General features: G+C 60.7%; 1 protein-coding gene across 4 annotated transcripts in view; it reads right to left on the bottom strand.

The window, feature by feature from the left end:
- Positions 1-13,120: 13,120 nt before the first annotated feature.
- Positions 13,121-23,006, bottom strand: part of LOC111157451 (bromodomain containing 1) — a 42,231-nt gene continuing 32,345 nt past the window's right edge. For all 4 annotated transcript variants that reach the window (XR_002641303.1, XM_022518860.1, XM_022518862.1 and 1 more), the window contains 5 exons: positions 16,904-17,039; positions 16,408-16,535; positions 15,831-15,940; positions 15,413-15,567; positions 13,121-14,558 (listed from right to left, as the gene is read on the bottom strand). Coding sequence is in view for 3 of the 4 variants with exons in the window: in XM_022518860.1 (XP_022374568.1) it covers positions 14,375-14,558; positions 15,413-15,567; positions 15,831-15,940; positions 16,408-16,535; positions 16,904-17,039 (713 nt within the window). In the remaining variant the exon portion in view is untranslated. The remainder of the gene's footprint in view (positions 14,559-15,412; positions 15,568-15,830; positions 15,941-16,407; positions 16,536-16,903; positions 17,040-23,006) is intronic.

Genomic DNA, 23,006 nt, shown 5'->3' with positions numbered 1-23,006 from the left:
GGCAAGCCATGTCTGTGTGCCGGGGACGGTGTGTGCAGAGCCTGGAGCTCCCGTCTTGGAAGTGGGGCTCCTGTTACGTTTTTTAAATTCCTGTCTTTAGCCCAGGCCACCCACTTCCCTGTCTCCATAACTCACTGTGCCCCCAACATACCCTCTGCCCCAGCTGCCTGTCCGTGAGGCCCCTCCAGGCACCGAGCAGACCACCTCCTCCGTGCTTGGGCGTCCCCGGCCTCTCCCTGCCGCCCCACGTCAGACCCTTGCTGTCCCTCTCCCACGCTGTGGGTCACCTCTGTGCATTCCTTGGGGCCATGCTCCCCCCTCAACTCCCCCAGAGGCCCAGGCAGAAGTGGGGAGGCCCGTGCTGTCCCACCCTGACCTCTGGCTTCTGGCAGTGGACCCATCCCCACCAAGGACAGTTGCCATGCGGCACCTCTGCCCGCTTCTGGGTAGCTGCCCATACCTGCTCCGCGATCCCGGGGTCTGTAGTGCAAGGTCGCATCCTTCAGACTAGAACACGTTGGAACAGCTTTGACACGGGAGGGTCAGCTGGAGGAGCTCCCTGCTGGCGAGAAGGCAGAGGGGTCGCCAGAGAGCAGCACATCCCCCTCTGGTTCCCAGTCCCCAGAGGTGGTGGGCGAGCCCCGGGGCCACCAAAGAGGGGAGCCGGAGGGTGCACCGCCTGGCACAGTTCTCCAGGACGTGGACTGAGCTCAGCAGGCGAGGGGGCAGTGAAGCCGCGGCTCCCCCCTTGAGCACAGCCGTGAACTAAGACAGTGAGTACTGCCCTGAACGTCTCACCAAGTGGCATCGGTGAGAGGGGAACCGTGCGGTAGGACCCCACTCACGCGAATGTCTACAGCCCGCGAGCAGCCCTGTGCGTCGTCGAGGGTGAGTCTACCGAGGAAGGGCGGGGACACACGGCCTCAGAGCTGTCCCACGAGGAGACACGGCGCAGGGAGGTCGGGGCTGGGCTGCGGTTCGGCTACCCTGGCGGGGTCCCCACAGCGAAGCAGTCCGTGTCCGATTGCGCGGCAGGCGAGGGTTTCTGTGCTGCCGTTTTCTCTGTCCTCCATGTGACTGGAGTGGTTCATCAGTACCCGTAAGAAAATGGGAGATCGTGCGTGATAAACTCATACTATGCTGTGAATGACTGGATCGGGGTTCTGACGACAAGCACTTTGGTTTCGGGGAGACAGAAGGACACAGGAAGCCTCCAGAACCCCGCCTGGAAGCATCCGGATCTGGGCCTCCCCCCACCCCCCAGAGCTCACTGCAGTCACGTGCAGACGTCCGGGGCTCCCATCGACCCCTGACATCAACAGGCCCCCAGGCCCGCGGCCCCAGTCTGACCACACCCGGCTACCGCCAGCGTCCACAGGCGGCCTGGGTTTGGTACCTGGCTGGGCGGGGGCCTCTGAGGTCTGCACTGAGAACAGCCCTTTCTCGAACACTGGCCAGTGCCCAGCTGTGGGCAGACGTGAGCGGACAGACGCGGTCCGGCCCGCCTGGAGCTCAGGGGTAAAATCCTAGAGGCCTGGCAAAGAACCCAAGGACATCGTCCTGGGGAGGCCTGGACAGAAGCAAATACACAAATGAGACCCGCTGGGCCCCTCTGAGGGACAGAGACAGAGGGCACGGGGTCGAGGGCCAGCCACAGGGGCCTGAACAGGGTCACAGGGCCAGGGTGCTGTGTGCCGGGTCTCGGAGGGTCTGTAGGGAGGGTGACCGAGCTGGGGGGGGACAGAGGAGACGCAGAAGGAACCATTTCCAACCGTGTGAAGACAGAGATGTGTGGCATCAGTCTTGGGAACTGGGGGAGCCTTGAAGACCCCCAGGTTTCTAGCCTGAGCAGCTGGACAGGTGGGGGTGAATGGGGGAGGAGGAGAGACCCAGCCTGGCCCAAAGCAAGGTCGGCCAAGGTCAGCGGAGGCCCAGAGCCCGGTGAGAGAGGAGGGGACAGTGCTGGGAACAGCGTGGACACCTTCACTTCACTTCCCGTATGTTGTAATGTGCCCCCGACCCCGCAACCGAGGCGGCAGGAGGGGCTCTGTGGTCCGAGCCCGGCAGAGGCTCAGCGGCCACTCAGACCTCTCCAGGACGTGCTGTCCAGGGAGACAGGGAGCCCACCCTCAGGCTTCCGAGGGTCCAGGGCAGACCTGGACTGGAGAGCACCACGGCCTCTTGGGCTCTGAGGGCAGAGGTCAGGTCCTGCCTGGTGCCTCCCCAGGAAAGCCAAGACGGGCCCCCCGGGGACATCCTGCCGCCCCTGCCCCCTCCCTCCACCCCTTGGCCCACCTCCTTCCACAGGCAATTCCTGTCTGATGTTTTCCTAATTAGTTCCGCCAGTTTCCTCGGGGTCTCCAGGGGGTGTGAGCCGTGATGTGTGAGCGGCGCTGTTGGCCACGCCGAGGGCTGAGTGGATGCGAGTCATGGTGAGCCCACAGCACGGCACAAACAGCGTCCTTGTCCCTCGTTCACACGCTCGGATTCCATCACTAATTTGCCTGAAGGTAAGCATGCCCCAGACCCAGCCACATGGAATCCTGAGAGCCTAGGCTGGACAGAAGCGGTCACTGGAGGGGGTCAGCCCAGCAAGTCCCCAGAAGGTGAAGCCTCACGGGACATAAGCCACTCTGCCAAACCGCCCCAGTGAGTCACCTCTCAGCGTACCCCGAGAAAGCAAGAACTTAGCAGCACAATCAGGACCAGGGGTGCGGGGGAGTTTAGTATGGGATGGGGACAGAGCAGGGACAGGACGCAGTGGAGGGGGACCAGCTGGGGTGGAGGGGGACCAGCAAGGGTGGAGGGGGACCAGCGGGGATGGAAGGGGGACCCGCGGGGGAGGAGGGGGACCAGGGCCAGCGTGGTGGGGGAACCGAGGTAGGCTGCCTCCAGCCTCAAGTGTCACCATGGCCCCAGCAGGCATTCCTGTTCCTGGATCATTCCTGACCCTGAGCTCCCCGCAAACCCGCAGTCAGAGCTTCTCCGTGGGGGGTACTGGCTGGGCGGTGTCCACATGCTGCTGAGGGCTCTGTCCACAGCGCCACCAGACGTGCAACCCCCCTTCCTCAACCTGACCACCCCTTGGGTCCCCGTGTCCTCGGCCCAGAAGGTCCCCCCAAGCATCACCTGCACTGGTGTGAGCCCCTCGCATGCCGGCGTCTCCCGGCCCCTCCCCGGGTGGCCCAGGGGACCCCTGCTTGTACTGTGCTCACCCCACAGTCTGCTCCAAGGCATGCTCTGGAACATGGAGGCGGCCTCACTGCGCGGCTCTGCCCTGGAGCTCACAGTCGGAGGGGACGATGGACGTGAGCCACCCACGCAGGTAGTGACCCCCCTCCCCTGACGTGGGCTGAGGCGGCTCTGGAGCGCCCCGGGGGCTTCCTGGGGATCACGGTGATGAGGGGACCAGTCAGCTTCTCTGCAGCACGCGTCCAGGTCAGAGAGGCGGCCCCCGTGCCCACGGCCCCCACGTCACGCTCTGCAGGGCTGGGGACCTCCGTGCTCCAGCCCCACACCCACACCTGCACCCCCCGCCCGGAGACACGGAACCCCCAGGGTCCCCGCCAAACGGTTAATTAGTAGCCGGCGTCATGTCCAAATTTCCATTCTGCCCCCGTTATTATTCAGTCTTTTCCTGTGACATATTTTCTGCTTTTCTCCCAAACGTGGGACTCACAGAATTCAGTGTTGCTCTGAAGCTGGTCCCGCGGCCAGACTGGGCCGGCGAAGAGCGCTCCCGCCACCTGGTGGCCGCGGGGAAGAGCTCCCGGGGCGAGGGGCGCAGCGAACCCCCCCCCACCACCGCAGAGGGCAGGAGGGGGTGGTCTCCGGGGTGGGGGGCTGTAGGCTTAAAGAAGCAACACCAGCTTCTCAGACGCCGCAGAAAGTGCCCACGGCTGCAACGCTCCCACAGGGCCTGGAGGACCCCAACCGCAGCCCACCCACCCCGGACCTCTTCCCGCTTAGCCGCCCGCTAAGTCCACACCTGGTGAGGGGCGGCGGCTGACAGGCGTGAACCTGCAGAGGAGCAAATGTCACCACGTCTCGGAGATCAAGATGTGCAGATCATGTTCTTCGAGTTTATTGAGACTTTTAGACTGTGATTTTATAACTTTCACTCCAATTTGGGGAATTTTTCACCACTAGTTCTTCAAAAAACGGACAATGTCAAGTGCTGACGTGGAAGCGAAGCTGGAGAGTCTCCTCTGTTGCCGGCGGGAGTGTGCGGTGAAGCTGCCTCTGGGAAACAGGCAGTTTCTCGTGAAGTTAAACCCACACTGCGCACGGTGTTCACCAGTCGCTCTCCTGGGTGTTGGCCCAAGAGAAACGAAAACACGTGCCCTCTCCCATGAACCGAACACGCATACGGCAAGTACTAGAAACGACCTGACACTCGTGAGCGATTAAAGCGTTTTGTCCGTCCGTACAATGGAGTAGTGCTCCCCGCGGAAGAGGAAGAGCTCCCAGTACGTGTGGTAAAATGTGCTCAGTGGAAGAAACCAGACTCAAAAGGCAGCATGTTGTGTGACTCCTTTCATAGGATGTTCTGGAAAAGGCGAAACTGCAGGGTGGGTACAAGATCGGTGGTTGCCAGGAGCAGAGGCTGGGTAAGGGATTGACTGAAAAAGGGTGAAGACATTTGCCAGTCTGCTGAGTGGAGCATTTAAAAGAGGTGGGTATGGCCCAAGTCACACCTCCTCCCACCCGACCTCTGATCAGATGTGCCCTCCCTCAAGCCCCTCTGTTGGTCACTGATCTGTGCTGAGTGTCCCGGGAGATCCAGACTCAGGGGGAGAGCTCACTCCTCCCACTTAGTCCGAAAGTTACATCTCTTCCCTCACTGTTTCTTTGTTATTTCCTTTTCACTGGAAAATTCCTGCAATGACCAGCAAACCTGAGGCTTCATCCTCCAAAGATACCTACTTGGCCCTGTTTCCCATCCATTACTCAAGCTTGTTGAATATGATTTAAATTCCTAGAATATGAACTCCTTGACAGCTAAACCTGTGTTTGTCCTCCGCATCCCAGATCTCAATCCCTCACAGGCATTTGATGGATGTTTGAGATACAGAGGAAGGAAGGAAAAAAGGAAAGGAAGATGGAAGGAAGGAGGGAAGGAGGGAGGAGAGAGGGCTGAACAAATGTATTTCTATACTGGAATTTAGTGTCTGAGAATTATCTCCCATCTAGATTTCAAGCACTCTGAAATGCCCTGGCCCCAGAAATCATCCTACAACATCCAATCAATGGATGTATCTGTGGATTGATAGAGGAAGGGGAGGAAGTAGTGATGGAAGCCTGTATGAATACATGGATGGATACATGGATACATGGATGGATGGATGGATGGATGGATGGATGGATGGGTGAATGGTGGATGGTGGATGGATGATGGATAAAGGATGGATGGATGGATGGATGATGGATGATGAAGGATGGATGGATGGATGGATGAGGGATAGATGGAAGGATGGGTGATGGGTGAATGGACGATGGATGATGGATAACAGCCCACTCACCTCTGATAACTCATTCCTTGGGTTGATTACCAACATCCTGAGAGGTGGCCCCCCCCCCCCCACCCATCATACACAATTGTCCACACAGTGGAGGAAACAGCCACTAGGGACTGGCTGTCTGTCACTGGCCTGGATTCTGCACATAGCTCAGCAACTTCCCTCCCAAGCACCCAACTGACACCAGTCAATGAACATCTAAACTTTGCCCCTCACCCAGATTCAGCTCCTCCCTCTAAAAACTCCTTGAGTAATGGCCCGCCCTTACAGAGCTGACCTCATTCCTCTTGCGCTGCTTCACCCCTCCTGCACACATCTGTTGCACACGGCCCCTGCCAGACTCGGGGACAATGAGCACACCCTCAAAGAGCTCACAGCCCGGGGCAGCAGCAGACACACAGATAACAAGTCACAATTACACCAGGAGCTGTGGACACCCCAGAAGTGGCCCCTCATTCAACAGTGGGAAAGAGAGAGGAAATCCAGAAGCCTTCCTGGAGAAGGTATCTTTGCACTGAGTCTTTAAACATGAGTGGGAAAGCATCTAGTTGCTCACCGTCAAGTACAACACCCCCTCAGCCCAAGCTGAGGAGGATGGCCTCTACTCCTATTTTGTGGAGAGCTGTCATCACGAGTGGGTGTTGGATTCTGCATCTCTAGGTATGATCACACGATTTCTCTTCTCTAGTCTGTTGATGTGATGGAGTACGCTCGCTGATTCTCAAATGTTGATCCAGCCTTGCGTGTCTGGGATAAATCTCACTTGTTCAAGGTCCCTGTATATTCTTTCCATACAGTTGGGTTTGATTCGTTAATATTTTGCAGAGGATTTTTGCATCTATGTTGATAAGAAATAGAGTTTTCTTGTAATGTCTTTGTCTTGGTGGTAGGGTATAGTGGCCTCATAGAGTAAGTTATGAGGTGTTCCCTCTACTTCTATTTTATGGAACAGATTGTAGAGAATTGGTACAATTTATTCCTTAAACGTTTGCTAGAGTCCTCCAGTGAAGTCATCGGGCCTGGTGCTCTCTGTTTCGGAAGGTTGGAGATTATCGATTTAATTTCTTTAATATGCATAGGCCATTCAGATTGTCTATCTGTCCTGTGTACCTCTTGGTAGATTCTGTCTTTCAAGGAATTCATCTATTTTATTAAAGTTATCAAATTTGTGGCATGGAGTTCTTCATAACATCCCTTTATTATCCTTTTTTTTAAAGCTTTTATTATTTCTTATTTATTTATTTGACAGACAGAGATCACAAGTAGGCAGAGCGGCAGGCAGAGAGAGAGGAGGAAGCAGGCTCCCGGCTGAGCAGAGCCCGACGTGGGGCTCGATCCCAGAACCCTGAGATCATGACCCGAGCTGAAGGCAGAGGCTTTAACCCACTGAGCCACCCAGGCACCCCCCTTTATTATCCTTTTAATGTCTGTAGGATCTGTAACGATGAACCACCTTTCTTATATTAGTAACTTGTGCGTTCTCTTTTTCTTAGTTGGCTTGGTTAAAGGTTTACCAATTCTAGTCATCTTTTCCAGGAACCAACTTTTAGTTACATTGGTCTCCTCTATTATTTTCCTATTTCCAACTTCATTAGCTTCCGATTTCATTAATTCCTTTTTTTTTTTCTTTAAAGATTTTATTTCTAAGTAATCTCTACACCCAACATGGGGCTCAAACTCATGACCCTGAGATCAAGGGTTGCATACTCCACCGACTGAGCCAGCCAGGCGCCCCTCTGCTCTGTTTTTTGTTTGTTTTCTTCCGCTTACTTTGGATTTAATTTGCTCTTCTTTTTCTAGTTACCTGAGGTGAAAGCTTAATTATTGATTTTAGATCTTTTCTTTTCTAAAATGTGCATTCGCCTATAAATTTACCTCTAAATACTGCATTTGCCATATCTTACCTATTCTAATCATTTGTATTTCCATATTCATTTAGTTCAATTAGAATATTTTTAAATTGCTTTTGAAACTTTTCTTCGACCTATGTGTTATTTATTTCCCCAAATATTTGGGAGACTTTCCAGCTATCTTTCTCTTAGTAATTTCTAGTTTTATTCCTAGCATTGGGAATTTTCTAAGTGCACTATATTGGATTGATTTTTAAGTTTAATTCTTGCGGTCTAAGAGCAAACTTTGTGTGATTTCTAGGCTTTTGTTAAGGTGCTCTTCCTGGCCCAGACTGTGGTGCATCTTGGTGAATATTCCATGTAAGCTCGAGAAGAATGTGTGTTCTGCTCTTGTCGGATAAGGTGGTCTGCGGACGTCACTCGCGGCCAGTTGGTTGATGGTGTTGTTGAGCTCCATTACGCATCTGTAACTTCCTGCCCATGGGTTCTGTCCACTTCTGGTGGAGGGTGTGGCTGCCTCCGACGCTAACAGTGGAGGGTGTGGCTGTGGAGGGCGTCCACGCAGTGGACTGCCCCACTCCTCCTGGCAGGGCTGCCAAGTTTTGCCTTATATGTGTTCACCCTCTGTTGTAAGGCACATACAGGTCTGCGCGCGGCAGGCTGGGCAGCCAAGGAGGCATCTAGGAGGGGCAGCGGGAAGAGCAAAGGTCCAAGAGTGTGGCAGGGCAGGCACAAGGGGCGGGCGGTGAGGGAAGTGAGGCTCAGGCCAGCCTGGCAAACTCGGCAAGGGATGTCTGGGCCTTTCCATGCCCAGGAGGCTCAGACCACTGGGGGATAAGTCTCGCCTGAAGGGGCTCGGCGGGTACTAGGCCCTCGCATCCCGGCGCCCGCACCTTCGTGTGGCTTCCTGGACCCGACTGCTGGGGAGACCAAGCAGACAGTCGGGAAAGAGTGGGGGGTGTACGTGGCTCTGTGCCCGTGGCTGCGTTACGTCGGACGGTAATCCCCTCTTCCTGGGTTGCTCTCTCCTTGGCCGACCACGGAAGTGGCCACGCTGGTGGGCACCACATGCAGGGGCCGAGGGGCCGTCTGGCCAGCAGCCAGTAAGAAGCCGGGCCACAGTCCTACAACACAGGAATGGAACGGTGCCCGCAACGTGAGCCGTGAGCCTGTCCGCCCCAGCGCGGCTCCCGACAAGACCATGGCCGCGTGACACCCACGCAGAGGACGGCGCCCCAGAAACCCTGAGAGAGTGAGTGTGCGTGGCCCGAGCTGCCACCTTGTGGCGGTTTGGTTTTACAGCAGAGGCCGCTGGCGTCTAGGTCCAGGGCCCTAATGCCAAGGCCTTTGAGAAATGCCAGGGGAGTCGAGGACAACCTGCCAATGCCAAGGACCATGTCGCCGGCTACCGGACACACGCCGAGAGCCGTCGCAGGGGCCGCCAGGCTGGCTTCCGAGGCCTTGCGGGAAGGAAGTGGGCTGGGTGGTAGGTCGGGCCATCCATGAGCAGAATGACAGGCGTGGGGTCCGCAGGGACGACGAGGGTCCCGCAAGGCTGCGGAGCCTGACTCCCCGGCCCCCCTCGCAGCTCCCAGAGCCACTTCCTGGGACAGTCGGTAGAAGCTCGACAGCGAACGCCATCAACAACACGGTTTAACTAAGAGATAACGACAGTGAAATCAAGGAGTGTGTTGTGTGGGGGTCACGGTCTCCGGTGGCCAACGGCGCCCGCAAAGCTCTACGTTTGTGATCGGAATGGACCGCGACGCTCGCCGGGGAGAGGCGCCGTAGCCGTTAACGCCTCCGAGCGGACCCTCCTCCCACAGTCTCCCAGTTCGCACCGGCCCGCGGCTGGTCGGTTCCAGTTAAACCTGCCTTTCCTCACCAAGAGAAAATGTCGCGCTCTCTGCCTTCAGTGCGCCCTCGGCAGTCTGCCGGCAGGACCGCGCCCAATTTCTCACACTGCCTGGCCGCAGAGAAGAGTGGCCCCACGGGGCTGGCCTCCCACCTGCCGGGGGCGCGCCCACCTGGGCCTCATCCCCTTCTGCCGTACGGATGGCGGTTCCGTGATCCGTCCCCACGTCACCGACCACCCCGACCTGCAGACGCAGACTGAGGAACGTCGTGTGTGAGACGCGTGCTGCGCGGGTGACCTCGGGAGCCGGTTAGTGGACATCAGCTGGCCTCCGGGTCAGGCACGGCCCTTCTGGTCTGGACGCCAAGACCCGTGAGTCTGTCTCCCGTCCCCTCACACGCCCCGCTGCGGCAGGCTGACCCGGGACGGAATCTGGGAGGGGAGGCAGACGCACCGACCAGGATCCTGGAAGGCGCAGATGCGAGAACACGGAGATGCGGGTTGCTCCAAACCGCACGTGGGTGAGCAAACGTTTAACTTCACGCCCGTCATTTGCCCTACAAATGCGGCCCTTCGGGGGATGGCGTGGAAGCCCTGCCCGGGCCGCCCGCCCGGCTCCCCGCTGAGGAGGCTCGACCTTGTAAGCAGCCACGTTGATGTAACTGTCCGCCCTCCTCTGCGCTGCCTCCCGCGCTCATCTCTGCATAGATCTCCCTTTTCCTCTTTGTTTCTGTTAGATTTTTATAGATCAGTAAAGCGGTTTTTCCCCCTTCAAACCTGAGGGTACAGCTGCTGTGAATCTCTTCTTCAGAACCCGGAGCCCTGCTCCGCCCTCCTGGCCGCCCCGCTAAACGCAGCCCTGCAGGTCCCCCACGGCACAGGCGGCTCCTGTCCACACCCCTGTCCCGAACCGGCCCTGCCCATGGGGGTCCCCAACCTCCTGCCCTCCGGAGCCCTCCCTTCTCAGCCAGCCCCCCAGAACTCAGACGGGTCCCTCCGGTCAGACCCCAGCGGCGGAATGCCCAGTCTCACGGCACGACCCTCGCCCCACAGCCCCCTTGGAGCTGAGCCGGGCTCCGGGCACACAGGAGGGGCGCCCGCCCCAAGGATCTCCGGACCCAGCGGCCCTGGCCCAGCTTGAGCCTCCCCGGGAGGCCGTTGAGGACTCCCAGCGGCCCACGGAGCGCGCGGCCGCGACTCACCCGGCGCGCGGGCCCCACCGCGGAGCCTGCCCGTGGAGGTGAGACTCACGCGCCGTCTCGCTCGGGGACGCAGGGCGCCTTCAGGTTGCCGCCAGCAGGTCCTGGGCGGGGACCACCGGTGCTCCCGTCCAACGTCCCTGCTAAACGCCAGGAGGGCGCAGCTGGCAGTCGGGGCCCGGGCCGCTGGCTGGGGCACGGAGGGTCTGTCCCGGGGGCCGGCAGGGCGCACAGGCCGGGGCACAGCAGCCACAGCCCCGAGCACACAGCGGAGCGCGCACAGGCCCGCCTCTCCCTCCGCGCCCGGACATCCACGCCACAAACACGGCCGTGGGGGCAAACACCCTCGGGGCGCCTGTGACCTCTGAGAGCCCCACACGCCCGGGCGGGGGGCCGAGCACCGCAGGGATGCCCGGCGGAGGCAGCGGGCGGCCTGGGCTCCGGGCCGGGACCACAGCGACTCGGGCGGTGCGGGGCCGAACGAGAACACCTCTGGACGCAGAGCCCCTGGGCCCTGGGGACGGTGTGGCGCGGGGGGCCAGGGATACGCTCTTTCTTCTGCGTTAGAGCCAAGAGCCAACTGTGTTTCCTTTTCTGTGAGGGGCGTCTGTCGTGTGCCCGTTGTCTTCACCCCACCGCTGGTCTCTTAAAGAGGAGTTACTCGTAAGGCGGCCTGGGGGGCTCGGTTGAGCCTCTGACTCGATTTCAGCTGATCTCAGGCTCGTGGGATCGCATCCTACCGTCCTACCGTGGGATCGCGTCCTGCGCTCGGCTAGTTGTCTGGTTGGGACTCTTCTCCCCGTCCCTGCCCCTTCCCCCCAAATAAACAAACCTTTAAAAAAAAAAAAAAGGAAGAAAAAGATGACGTGTAAAGCTTCGTGTGTAAGGAAAGCCGTTTTCTGTGGCTCGGGTTGGAAACTGTCTTTTGACACTAACAGATCTGAGGACATGCACGCACAAACTTTTAAATTTTACAGTTAAATACATTACTATTTTCTTTTATAGTCTCCAGAAGCGTAGTCATATTTGTAAAGGGCAACCCCACTTCCATGGCTATAAATGATCACTTCATGTTTTCCTGGAATTTTCATTATTTCACTTTGACCCATTTGAAATATACCTGCTATCAAGAAAATTAACTGTGGCCTTAAAAGGGTATAAATGTGTGTTTGTATCACAAAAATAAAATCAATCCTCAGGAAAGCTTTGTGTGCCTCCCAGAGACCCAGGCTCGCTCTCTCCTATGGCTCTTGCCATTCTCCATTCTCCACCACACAAAACAACTGCTACAGCCCCAGCCACCACGTCCACATTCCAGCCAACAGAAAAGAAAAAAACAGCAGGAAAGAGCTCTCCTCCCTGAGGGCGCTTCCCTGAAGTGACACTTCCCAATACGTCCCAGGATGGGTCGGGTCTGCTGGCCTCACCCGGCTACACGGGGCCCTGGGGGGCCGTAGTCATTACTCCGAGGCAGTCATTACTCCGAGGGCGAGGGGGCAAGGTGGGGGAGGCGGATCTGCGGGAGTCCGGGCCACAAGCGCTCCTGGGAAGAGAGCCTGCTCTCGCCAAGGCGGTGATCCCAGAGCACATGAACCTGGGGGGTGTGAGGCCCTGGAGAGGGCATGACCCGGGAGGGACACAGGGTCCCCATCTGTCATGGGGAGACCACGAACTCTGCCAACTGAGAGTGGGAGCGAGAAGGCCGGCCAGGGTGGCGGGGACGCAGGGGCCCTGAGCTGGGGCACACCATGAGCACCGCCCGCACCTCGGACACCCGAGGAGCCAGGCTATGGTTCTGGAGCAGAAACACTGAGCGGGTCCAGGCCTGAGTCCCCAGGCCCCGTGTCCCCCAGTGTCCCCCGGGCAGCCCAGAGACCACAGAATCCCGGCCCCAGATGACCTGCAGGCATAGCAGGAGAGAAAGCCAGTGGGGCTGACGCAGAGCACGGGGTCGGTGTCCGCCATCTGCCCCAGGCTGCCCAGCTCGCCCCACCGAGGGTCCCCACGCTGGCACAGGGCCCTTGCACCCACCCCTTCCAGCAGCTCCCCTCCCGGGATGCTGACTTCTGGTGCTGATGCCAAAAGCCTAGACAAAAGGGGACCATTTTCCGCCCCCTTCCGGTGGGTGCAGAGTGGGCTGCCCCCAGGAGGTGACCCAGCAGAGCCCCAAGGTGACACCATGTACCAGCCCCTGCTGGGCAGGCGCCTCCCTTCCCACATCTCCCTCTCACCTTGCCTGGCCGCAGCCCCGACCCCAGCCCTGAGCCCTGAGCCTGGCGGGCCAGGCTGGCTTCTCAAGACCCCGAAAGCAGCACATGGTGGGGTCCGGGGCAGGTCCCCGTGGGAGCCCTGCGTCCCTGCAGCCTGTCCCAGGCAACTGGTAACACGCTGGGAGGCACGACTGCGCTCCAGTGGACGCCACTAACGGAAAGCTCACTCTGCTCAGACCCCAACAGCACCTTCTTCCAGCCTTCGGTGCGACTGGGACCGTGACCCTGACCCTGACCGTGAGCAGGTGGGAGGGGCCGCCAACTGCCCTCCCCAGCAGGGGGCTGGGGGAGGGGGTGCCTGGGGTGCAGACCCAGCTCTGTTCGCAGACCACAGCAGCCGGCGTCGGGCCCCCGTGACACCCCCCACCGCCAGCAGCCCCCGGCCGAGGGCCACAGCAGATAAAAAGCGTCCGTCAGACACAGGACAAGCTATCAAAGGAAGACATTTTATTTTCAAGTTTCTATGGAGATGTTACAAACAATGGAGACTGAAGGGGAAAAAGAAAAAACATTTAAAAATTTTAAAACTGCCAGTTTAAAATAAAAATATGATTAGGTAAAATAATAAATAATGCCATCCCACGACAACTTTAAGACGAAGGCATGTCGCGTGCCTCGATGAGCCGGCGGGGACAGGCTGGCGCGAGCCCGCCCAGCGCCCTAGAGAGGGAGGAATGAAGTGGCCACACCGTCCAAATCTTGACTTTATTTTTTAATATAAAAACCGCATTTTTGGAAACCCACCCTACCTTTTCCCCTAACATAATGCTTTACCTCTTAAAAATAAAAATAAAGTACTAATTCTATATACATCACATGTACCATACAAAAATGTATCCAAAGTTTCTATTGCTACCAAAGTGTTCTAAATTAAAACGAGTTACAGAAAGCCCCTCATTGTAAACAAAAGATTACAAGTTACAAAATCAAAGAACACACAGCCAGAGTCATTTACACAACAACCAACACATCCGGCTCCCAAAGCAAGTTGAATTTTTATGTGCTTGTATAAAAATGCATATCAATATACTTCTGCAAATTTATCTTTCATTATAAAGCAAATGAGTACACTTTCTACAATAAATATCCCGCTGGGAGGCACACCCGTGGACAGGCGAGGGCAGGCGGCGGAGGCTGGAGGCGGGCGAGGACGGCAAGGACGTGACACCCAGAGGACGCGCCCGCCCCGGCCCTCACGGGGGACGGCGGAGTGTTTTTGGTGATCTGCAAGTGATGTACACAGCATAAATTTATTCTCCACCTCTTTCCACAAAGTACCATCAAAATAATGTCATTTTCTTTCTTAAAATACACATTTGTCATTGTAAATTTACATCCCGTCTTATTAAATAGTGGTACTCCGTGTAAAGAGTATGATTTACAAAATTATTAAACATTCAAAAGTCTTTAAAAAAAAGCTACAGGTCAAAGAAAGTGAGGCGAGCAGCGGCCTCCAGCCGGACGTGCGGCGGGCACAGACGAGCCGGGAGGACGCAGCCGCGCCATTCAGAGCGCCCAGACGGGGATGTTCCCAGAGAACTTGGAAATAAAACCGGCCCTCCACACGGGAGGACGAAGGGAAGAACCAGGCCTAGAGATCAGAATAAGTTAAGTCTGGAACAATATACACGCATGTACAACTTATCCACACTATGGACAAGGCCACACGAAGGCGGGCGGGTCAGTCGATGTCACTGAGGTCGCTGGTGGGCTCCCCGTGCACGCGGCTCAGGTGGCTCATGGCGCGGTCGAAGGCGACCCTCACGGCCTTCCTGATGCTGGAGTTCCGCCCCTCCATCATCTTCAGTTTGTCTATGGTCTCGTCCATGCCCAGGGGGACCATCTTGGACTTGGGGAGCCATTGCCTTTTGAAGAGAGAAAAGAGGGGAGCGGTAAGGGCCGCCCGCACGGGAACCCAGCAGCTCCGAGCTCCTGGGCCGGCGGGGATGCGTGGTGGGCACCAGGCGCTCCAGGGCCAGCCCCGTCAGCCAGCCCTGACCAGCCTCGGGGCCGCGGGTGGGGGGCACGGCCTGACCCTCCTGCGAACCCTGGGAGGGGCCGGGGGCTCATCAAATCTTCACCACGTCTCCTCCACGACACTTACCAAGGGGCCGCTGCACCCCGGGAGACAAGCACAACCCATCAGCCTTCCATACCTTACCTGAGTGGCCACCAAGGGCACACACAGACACTCCCTCGCACAGCAAGCAGGGGAGGGCAGGGCCACGCCAGGAGGGGCGGGCAGGTGGACCGGGCTGTGGGGTGGCCGCCCAGCCCTCAGACCGGACACGGCGGGCACGAGCCCCCACCGCGTCTGACCAGGACCAGGTCACGGTAAGGAGAGTGAGACAGGGGTGAGGGGAGAGAGAGAGAGAGACGGGGTTGAGGAGCACCCCTGGCCACCAGTGGCACACACAGCGCCATCGGTCTACACCCCTCCACTGGTCCCACACGGCCCCTCCATGCCAGGGAGCCCCTCACCGGCACAGGGAGCTCTCGGCACGGAGACCACTAATGCACACCCCATGCATGCTCGGGGACAAGGGACCTGAGCAACGTGGGGGTTTTAGGACCCCAGGCCCAAGAGCACCGTGCAGACCCACACGGGAGAGGAAGTGACAGGGTCCAGTCGGCTGTCCCTCAGCAGGACCCTGGAGCACCGAACGCCCGACAGCAAGCCCAAGGCCGGTCCCGGCGTGGTCTGCGCGCCTGCACTCACCAGCTTCTCTTGTTGTCGAAGAAGAGAACGAGGAACAACTTCTCGTCAGCCTTGGTCTGCATGTGCTCACCTATCTTCAGCACGTCCAGTGGCGGGGCCGGGATGGTGACCCCGTTGTGGTGGCCGGGCACACGCGGCATCTTGGGGTCGATGATCTGTCGAGGGAGGACACGTGCAGGTCACGTCTGAGGGACTGTCTGTCACTGCCCCGGAACACACTACTCCCTGACCCTGCACACACGTCCCCCGGCCGACGCTCACGGGACACTTGTCCCGACAACAGCAGTGGCACGGCCCCCGGACTCGGGGCTCAGGACCCCACAGCTCAGCACCCTGGCTCCCCAAAGGGCAGCCCCACGGACCCACACGATGCACAGCCCAGGGTCGTGGCCCCACAGCCCGCTGCCCCGAGGCTCACCAGGGCCGGATAGGAGGGGTAGCCACTGCACTTGGCCCACACGACTTTGAGAGGCTCGAGGACGGAGGCCGCAGCATCGGTTGAAATCCACATGCTGTTCTGACCGACCTCTGGGCAGAGAAAGGAAGGGTGCAGGGCGTCATCGGGAGGGCTGGGCACCGGGCACGTCTCAGGCCACCCCTGCAGGAGTCCCAGCAAGACCCACTCCCACCTGAGCCCAAAGCCTGGCCCGGCCAGCACCAGCCCAGCGGGTCCCTCGCGCTCCGCCAGATGCGGAAATGGCAGGAACCGGCAGGCCTGCGGTCCCCGACGTGTGGCTGCAAATGGCCACCAAGCCTAAGGTCGGCGGCCTCCAGAGCCCCGTGACCAGCGAACGTGTGACTGAGGATCCCCCATACAAAACGGTCACACACAGGACAAAGCCGTCCCCACTGTCCCCACGGCCCCCCTTCCCGTGAGCGGCAGCCGTCCCCATGCGCATGGAGCTCACAGACCCCTGGGACGGAGGCCAGCTCGACCCCGCCCGGCAGAGCGGGAGCCCACATCCCGGCCCGTGGAGGACGGGGCCCGGACTCACCAGCGGCGATCCTGGCGGCCTTGGCGTAGTTCCCGTTCTCGATGCAGGAGATCAGCTCGCTGCGGTCCTCCAGCGTGTGCCTGCGCACCAGCGCGGGCTTGCCCCGGCCACACCGGGGCGTGCTAAAGCTTCAGAGGAAAAGCAAAGCCGAGTCAGGGCGCGTCCTTCCCTCCGCTCCGTCTGCAGCCGGAGCCGGGCCCCAGAAGGCACACGGGGCAGACGCACCCAACAACCCGGAGCGTGCGGGGGCCCCCACGGGGCAGACGGGCGGGGCTGTGCTCGCCACCCTTCCCATCAGCACCCGACTTTGGGAGGAAAAGATAAAGAACAAGTGTAACCAGATTCAGAAACTGCCCGTTTTCCACGAACAGTTAGTTTCCCGTCTCTGGTTAAGCTCCATGAGGCAGGTGGAACCCAGGACGCACGAGCCTCTGGGGGGGGGGGAGGGGGCAGGGCAGGCGGGCCCAGGTCAGCAGGCAAGCGGGGCCGGGCCCACCTCGTGTCGCAGAGCGGGCTGCTGCTGGATGCGATGCTGGACTCGGAGGCGCAGCGTCGTCGTGGCGCAGCTCTCCTCCCCGGGGCACCGCCCGGCTCCTGCGCGCTCTGCGCACCCCCAAAGCCGTTGGTGAGACCTGCAACACAGGCCCAGGGGCACCTCAGTCCCATGCGCCAGACCACGCTGCGCAAGAGCGCTCCCGTCCGAGGCCGCGCGGCATCCGGTCGCCCGTGACCCCACCCTGCAGCGCGCACGGCAGAGACACGGAGGTGCCCTCGAGCCCAGAGACCGCTGGTCCGAACACGGTGCTCGTCTCCACAGAGCAACACGGTCTGCACAGGCCCCACAAAGGCAAAGCCGAGCGCACCCGGCTCATCCTCCCCCGATCAAAGGACTCTGCTGCATGGCGAGCCCCCGTGTGGGGGACGAGCCCTGCCTGGGTGAGGCCCCTCGCCACCACCAAGAGCAGGTTCACACGGGGGCTTCAAGGGGAACGGCAAGTCCGAGGAAACACATGCTGGATGCATGGAAGCAGGCGACGCGCCCTTTAGCCCCGCGCCCCGCGCCACAGTGCCAGGGCCACTGGGGAGGCGACCCCCCCCCCGGTTTGCCAACAGTCTGTGTAGCCGAACAAAACACAGTCCACCTAGAACCACGGCAACTCTGAGCCGCGCCGCTGCCTCCCGAAGCACCCGATGCCCCAACAGGACAAGCAGCCGCTCCCTCGGGGCCCGACGGCTGGGGCACTGGGCACATTTCTCTTCCCAAAAACAATCTTGTTCCCATGCTCAAAAAAACGTTAACTCTGGGGCACCTGGGGGGCTCAGTGGGTGAAGCCTCTGCCTTCGGCTCGGGTCATGATCCCAGGGTCCTGGGATCGAGCCCCGCATCGGGCTCTCTGCTCAGCGGGGAGCCTGCTTCCTCCTCTCTTTCTCTGCCTGCCTCTCTGCCTGCTTGTGATCTCTGTCAAATAAATAAATAAAATCTTAAAAAAAAAAAAAAACTTTAAATCTGATTCTTTAAATGTCTTCTGAAGGAGGCGGCCAGGTTACGGGGTTTCCTCATCGACTTCACACACTACTTTCTCAGCAGGCAAGCACGCGTTCAGCAAGCACAGCCGAGCAGCACAGCCGAGCAGCACAGCCGCGGCAGCAGACGCGCCACTGCTCACAGGACAGCCCGAAGCGACTTGTTCTCCTGGAGTAAGTCCCTGAGACGTCTTGTTCCATCCCCCTGCGACTCAGCAGCACCGGTTCCGAGAACCGAGCTACCACTGTGCTCGCGTCCGCACCCCGGCGGGTAGGGCAGCTGGTGGGGGCCCTACTCGCCGAAGCCGTCCGGACAGGCGCGGCCCATAAAGCGCAGCCACTGAGCGGAAACCAGGAGGCCAGCGGGTCGGGGACGCGGGGAAGAGTGAAGCAACGCCCAGGGTCCCCCAGAAGCTGCAGGAGGCAGCAGAGACCCCAACTCAGAGACAGCCCACCCCACCCAGGCTCCCTGTAGGGACGGAAGGACAAGGCCACAGTCCCGCAGGCGCACGTCCAGCACCCAGCAGCAGTGAGGCCATGAAGCCGCCGCCTATGCCCGTGGAAGCCGCCCCGGGACATCACCGACTGGCCCTAGGGGCAACTGCCTGAGCAGCAAGGACAGGCAGCCACAAAGCGGCTCTGCACGGGGTCACCTTGGAGCTGGGGTCCGGTGACTCTGGATGGCCTCACCGGACACTTGCCACCTTGACCCCAGGTCCCTTCCACCTTCACCTTTCCCTGCAGAGCTGGAGCGGGCACGACCGGGGCAGGCGTGCGAGGCACCTGGGAAGAGCTCAGCCAGGGCTGCGGCCGTCCCCGACAGGCAGCCATCGCTCAGAGCAACAAGAGAAGATGCCTGTCCCCGAGCACCCCGGCCACGGTCAGACTGAGGCCCAGCACCTGCGTAGAGGCACCCAGGGAAGACGACGACCTGGCACCCGTGCTCCCGACGCGGCGCCAGGCTTCACTTGCCACCAGGAAGGCGGCACTGAGGGCACCTGCCCCCGGTGCTCGGCAAGACCCACCCAAGGCCGTGCTCCCCGTGAGACGCGAGGGGGAAAGTGAAAACGTGGGGCTCCCACGATCTCCCCGGGGCACAGAGCGGACGCCCACTAGACGCCCCCAAGGAGTAGTTACATGGGCCGTTCGTCTGCTACCAGGCAACATCCCTTAGCAGCCGCTAACTAGCAGGCATCACAGACACGGCCGGCAAGAGGAGGCTGCTGGGGCCGGAGCACAGCCCCCCCCAGGCCGCCCAGCCCTCCCGACGCCCTCAAGGTGGCCGGAGGGCGGGGCAGCAGCGTCTCTGCCCCCTCCCGGCCCACAGATCCCCTGCACAGACACACGCTTCCTCCCAGCCAGCTGTGGCTGAGGGAGCCCCCGGCCCCACCCTGCACAGCCCACAAGGCCAGGGCAGGTTTCGGGGTCCGCGTGGAGATGGGCCCGCGAGCCCCTCGCAAAGGGCAGGCGTTCACGCGGCACCTGAGGCCCCAGCCAAGACCACGTCCACACCAACCCTCAACAAACCACTTCAGGGAGACCTACGTTTCTCAACACGGACGTCAAGTCCGCGCGCTGCTACACACAACGAGCTGGCCGCACGGGGAAGGCGGGCGGCCTCCAGCGCAGGAGCCGCGCCCCAGAGCACGCGGGACCCTGTGCCCAGGCCCCGTCCCGCCACACAAGGACCATCCTCTCGGCCCCCACGGGCACAACACCCTGAGTCAAAAGACGCTCTGGCCCAGCAGCTCCCCTGGGGAGCCTTCCTGGGGCACAGCCGGGCCACATGGGGAGGGGGTCCCAAGGGGCCTCCTGAGACGGCCGGTCAACAGCGGCAGAAGCTAAGCCCTCATGAGAACTTCATACAGCTGCGAGCTCGCGGAACAGCTCCCGGCCGCCCGGCAGCGAGAAGCCCCTGGTGGTCCCCCACGGGGACGAGGCCCACACCTGCCACACCCTCACGGCTCCTCAAGGAACCTCCTGCTGGTGCCGGGCAAGAGGCAGAGAAGCAGGGTGGGCCGCGCGCCCCGCACACCACACCCCGTGGCGCGGACACCGGGGCGCTGCCTGCCAGCCCAGGAACTGCCCGGGCCCCCGGACGGTACGGCCCAGGGTGTGCCGCCAGGCCAGCTCCAGAGGCCGGGGCACAGCGACTGTGCTCGGCCTCCCGAAGTGCTGGGGCCACCCGCTTCTCCGTTCCTACGTCTTTATTTGTACTGCTGGCGACACGAGTGCGTCTTTCAACCTTTCATAGAAACAGCGAACGGGATCCCAACCACCCTGTGGTCGCCCAGACCACCTCCCGGAAGCGGCGGCGGCGGCAGGGCAGGGCCCCGCGCACAGCAGGCGATCGGCGTGGGGAGCACAGACAGAGCTGCCCGGCTCGCTCCGGACTCCCCGGGGGCCGGCCGGCAGGGAGACACACGGAAGGGCAGAAGGAGACCAGGCGGAAACCCAGGAAGGAAAGACACTGACAGGCGAGGGGAGGCATCCGTGTTCACACATCTTCCGGCTGGGCTGCGCACCCCGCGCCGGGCCCGGGGTCCCCGGTCCCTCCAGGCCAGTTCCGTGCCTGCTGAAGGCAGGATCACAGTCTCGGTCCACCTAGGTCATCCGCGGGCGCCAGGGGCTGTCTCGCCCCCGGCTCTAAAGTCGCCCTCGGCATCGTTCACACCTACCCACGGGGTTGGGGCGGGTGAGGCGGCGTCCCTGCCGGCGGCCGGCTCGAGGAGGGGCACCGGGCGGCTCTCCGGCACCGGCGCCGTTGCTCCCGGGGGGCGTCTGGCTCTGACTTACAGAAGGGGGTGGGCGGGGTGGGGCCCGTGTCCTCCACGCGCCGGTGTGTGTGTTTTTGTTTGGAAGACGGCTGAACAGACGCTCCCAGCGTCCTCCACAAAATTATGAGAGACCCCAGGGTGCAGTGACCGCTCAGCAGAGCTCCGGTCCACATGGTGAGAGAGGACAGTTAGGGTCCAAAGAGTGAGCTACCCAGCATGCTAGTGGTTAAACTGAGAACCTGGAAAACAGCGAAAAAGCCATTTAGTCTGACTGGGGGCGCCGCGAGACCAGCCTCCACACTGAGCGGCCTGAGGATGAACATGACTCCCTCTCTGTGTCTCTGTGTGTCTTTGTCTGTGTCTGCGTCCTGTCTCCCTCTCTCTGTCTCTCTGTGTCTGTCTCTGTTTCCCTCTCTGTGTGTCTCTGTATCTGTCTCTGTATCTCTGTCTCTGTCTCTGCGGGTCTGTATCTGTCTCTGTGTCTGTCTCTGAATCTCTGCTTCTGTGTCTCTGTCTCTTTCTCTGTGTCTGTCTCTGTGTCTATGTCTCTATCTCTGTGCCTCTGTCTCTGTTTCTGTCTCTGTCTCTCTCTGTCTCTGTCTCTCGAGGTGGCCAGTGTCTGCCTTCATCTGTCTCATCTCTGTCTCTGTCTCTGCTCTGTGTGTCTCAGTCTGTCTCTACGTCGGTCTCTGTATCTCTGTCTTTGTGTGTCACACACGCCACGGCGCGTGACGTGCACACAGCAGGCGTCTCGAGAGCAGAGACCAGGAGCGCGGAAGTCCCGGGCCAGCTGTCCGTTCCAGGAAACAGATGAGCATCGTGGAAGGAGGAAGCGAGAAGACAGAGCATGGGCTCCAGGTAGCGCGGCACCAGCACAAGCAGGGTCAGGGTCTCTAACCCGGGCCGCCCCCAGGCGCTTCCCACAGCTCAAGAGCAGGGAGGGCCCCCAGAGGCCGAGCGTCTCCAAGGAGGGTCTGTTTTCCCTCTAACTTGGAAGTCTTGAAGCGGGCCGCGGGACGCCAGCAAACCCCCTACAAGGCAGAGCACCCGGACGAGTCTCTGGAAAAAGTGGAAGGTTCAGAACAGTTCCCGTCCTCGGACAGTGAAGGCCGCCCCTCGGAGCGAGCGGTCCAGGGCGTGCAGGGAGCGCCAGGAGGCGGAGGTGAGGCAGAGCCAGAAACAGGCGCCAGGATGGGCAGCGGGAAGCGGCGCGGGCCCAATGCTACTAAGACTCCCGGGCCGCGCGGGACGGCGTCAGGACTCAGCACGCAGCCAGGCTACTGCCGCTCTGGAACAAGAAAGCAAACACCCCCGCGTCAGTCAGGCCACCGGGAGGAGGCGTTCGTCCGGTCGCCCAGCGCGGCCCGCTCACAGACGCTCCTGCGCGGCTCCCGTCGGCACCAGACACCTGCAAAGGCCCCCGCTCGGCCGCACACGCGGCAGGAGGGGCAGGCACCTCCTACAAGGGCAAGGGCGCCCGAGGCCCCTGCAAGCACGGCCACCGGGCTGCCCGTGGAGCCTCACCTACTCGGGGGACGGCGGGGGGCATAAGCTACTGCAGGACCCGCCTGGCCGGGTGAGGGCCACCGTCGGGCCCCACGGACCCCTCCTCTGACACCAGCTTCGTGGCCCACCAGGGCCGCAGTCAGAGGCTCTGGCCCGGGGCCTGGAGCCCTGAACAACGTCCCAGCGGCTCTGCCTAGGTGCCCGCGGCACGACGTGCTCTGGCTTCCATCCTCGTGCGCCAACTGGACCTCGGCGCTCACACACACAGCGCGGAAGGAGTGTGCCCCTGGCCCGGCTCCGACAGGCCGCAGCGCGGGGTCCGGACTCGCAAGCGCAGACACGAGCTCCATGCACGGCCCGTGCCTCCCCCACGCAGCTCACGGTATGCGGGAACAGAGAAGGCTCCAGCCCACCCAAGACAAGCAGTGGCACAGAGCACTTCCGTCACGTTAAGTGAATGAAGCAAAGTTTCTCCCGCGTTAGGACAAAAGTCCTACAGAATCTTCCGGCCACCAGAAGGAGCCGCACGTCGGCTGCGGGGCAGGGAGCGCGCCCCAGCCACCTCTGCCTGGCCACCCCCACAGAATGCACCTCTGGGTGCGGACACGACAGGCGGACCCTGGGCACCGACACTCCCAGGCTTCCATCGGTGGCACGGACGCAGACGACGCGTGCCATCGGCCGCTCCACCGGGCTGCATGGGCTCAGGAAGGACGGCCAGCCACGCCCGTGGGGAGGGGGCGTAGAGACTGAGGCCACCAGGCCGCGGCCACCCCGGCTCGAGAAATTCAG

This window comes from Enhydra lutris, unplaced genomic scaffold (genome assembly GCF_002288905.1).
Source record: "Enhydra lutris kenyoni isolate GAN:26980312 unplaced genomic scaffold, ASM228890v2 scaffoldscaffold55, whole genome shotgun sequence".
NCBI lineage: Eukaryota > Metazoa > Chordata > Mammalia > Carnivora > Mustelidae > Enhydra > Enhydra lutris.
This window is presented reverse-complemented; position numbering and strand designations above follow the sequence as displayed.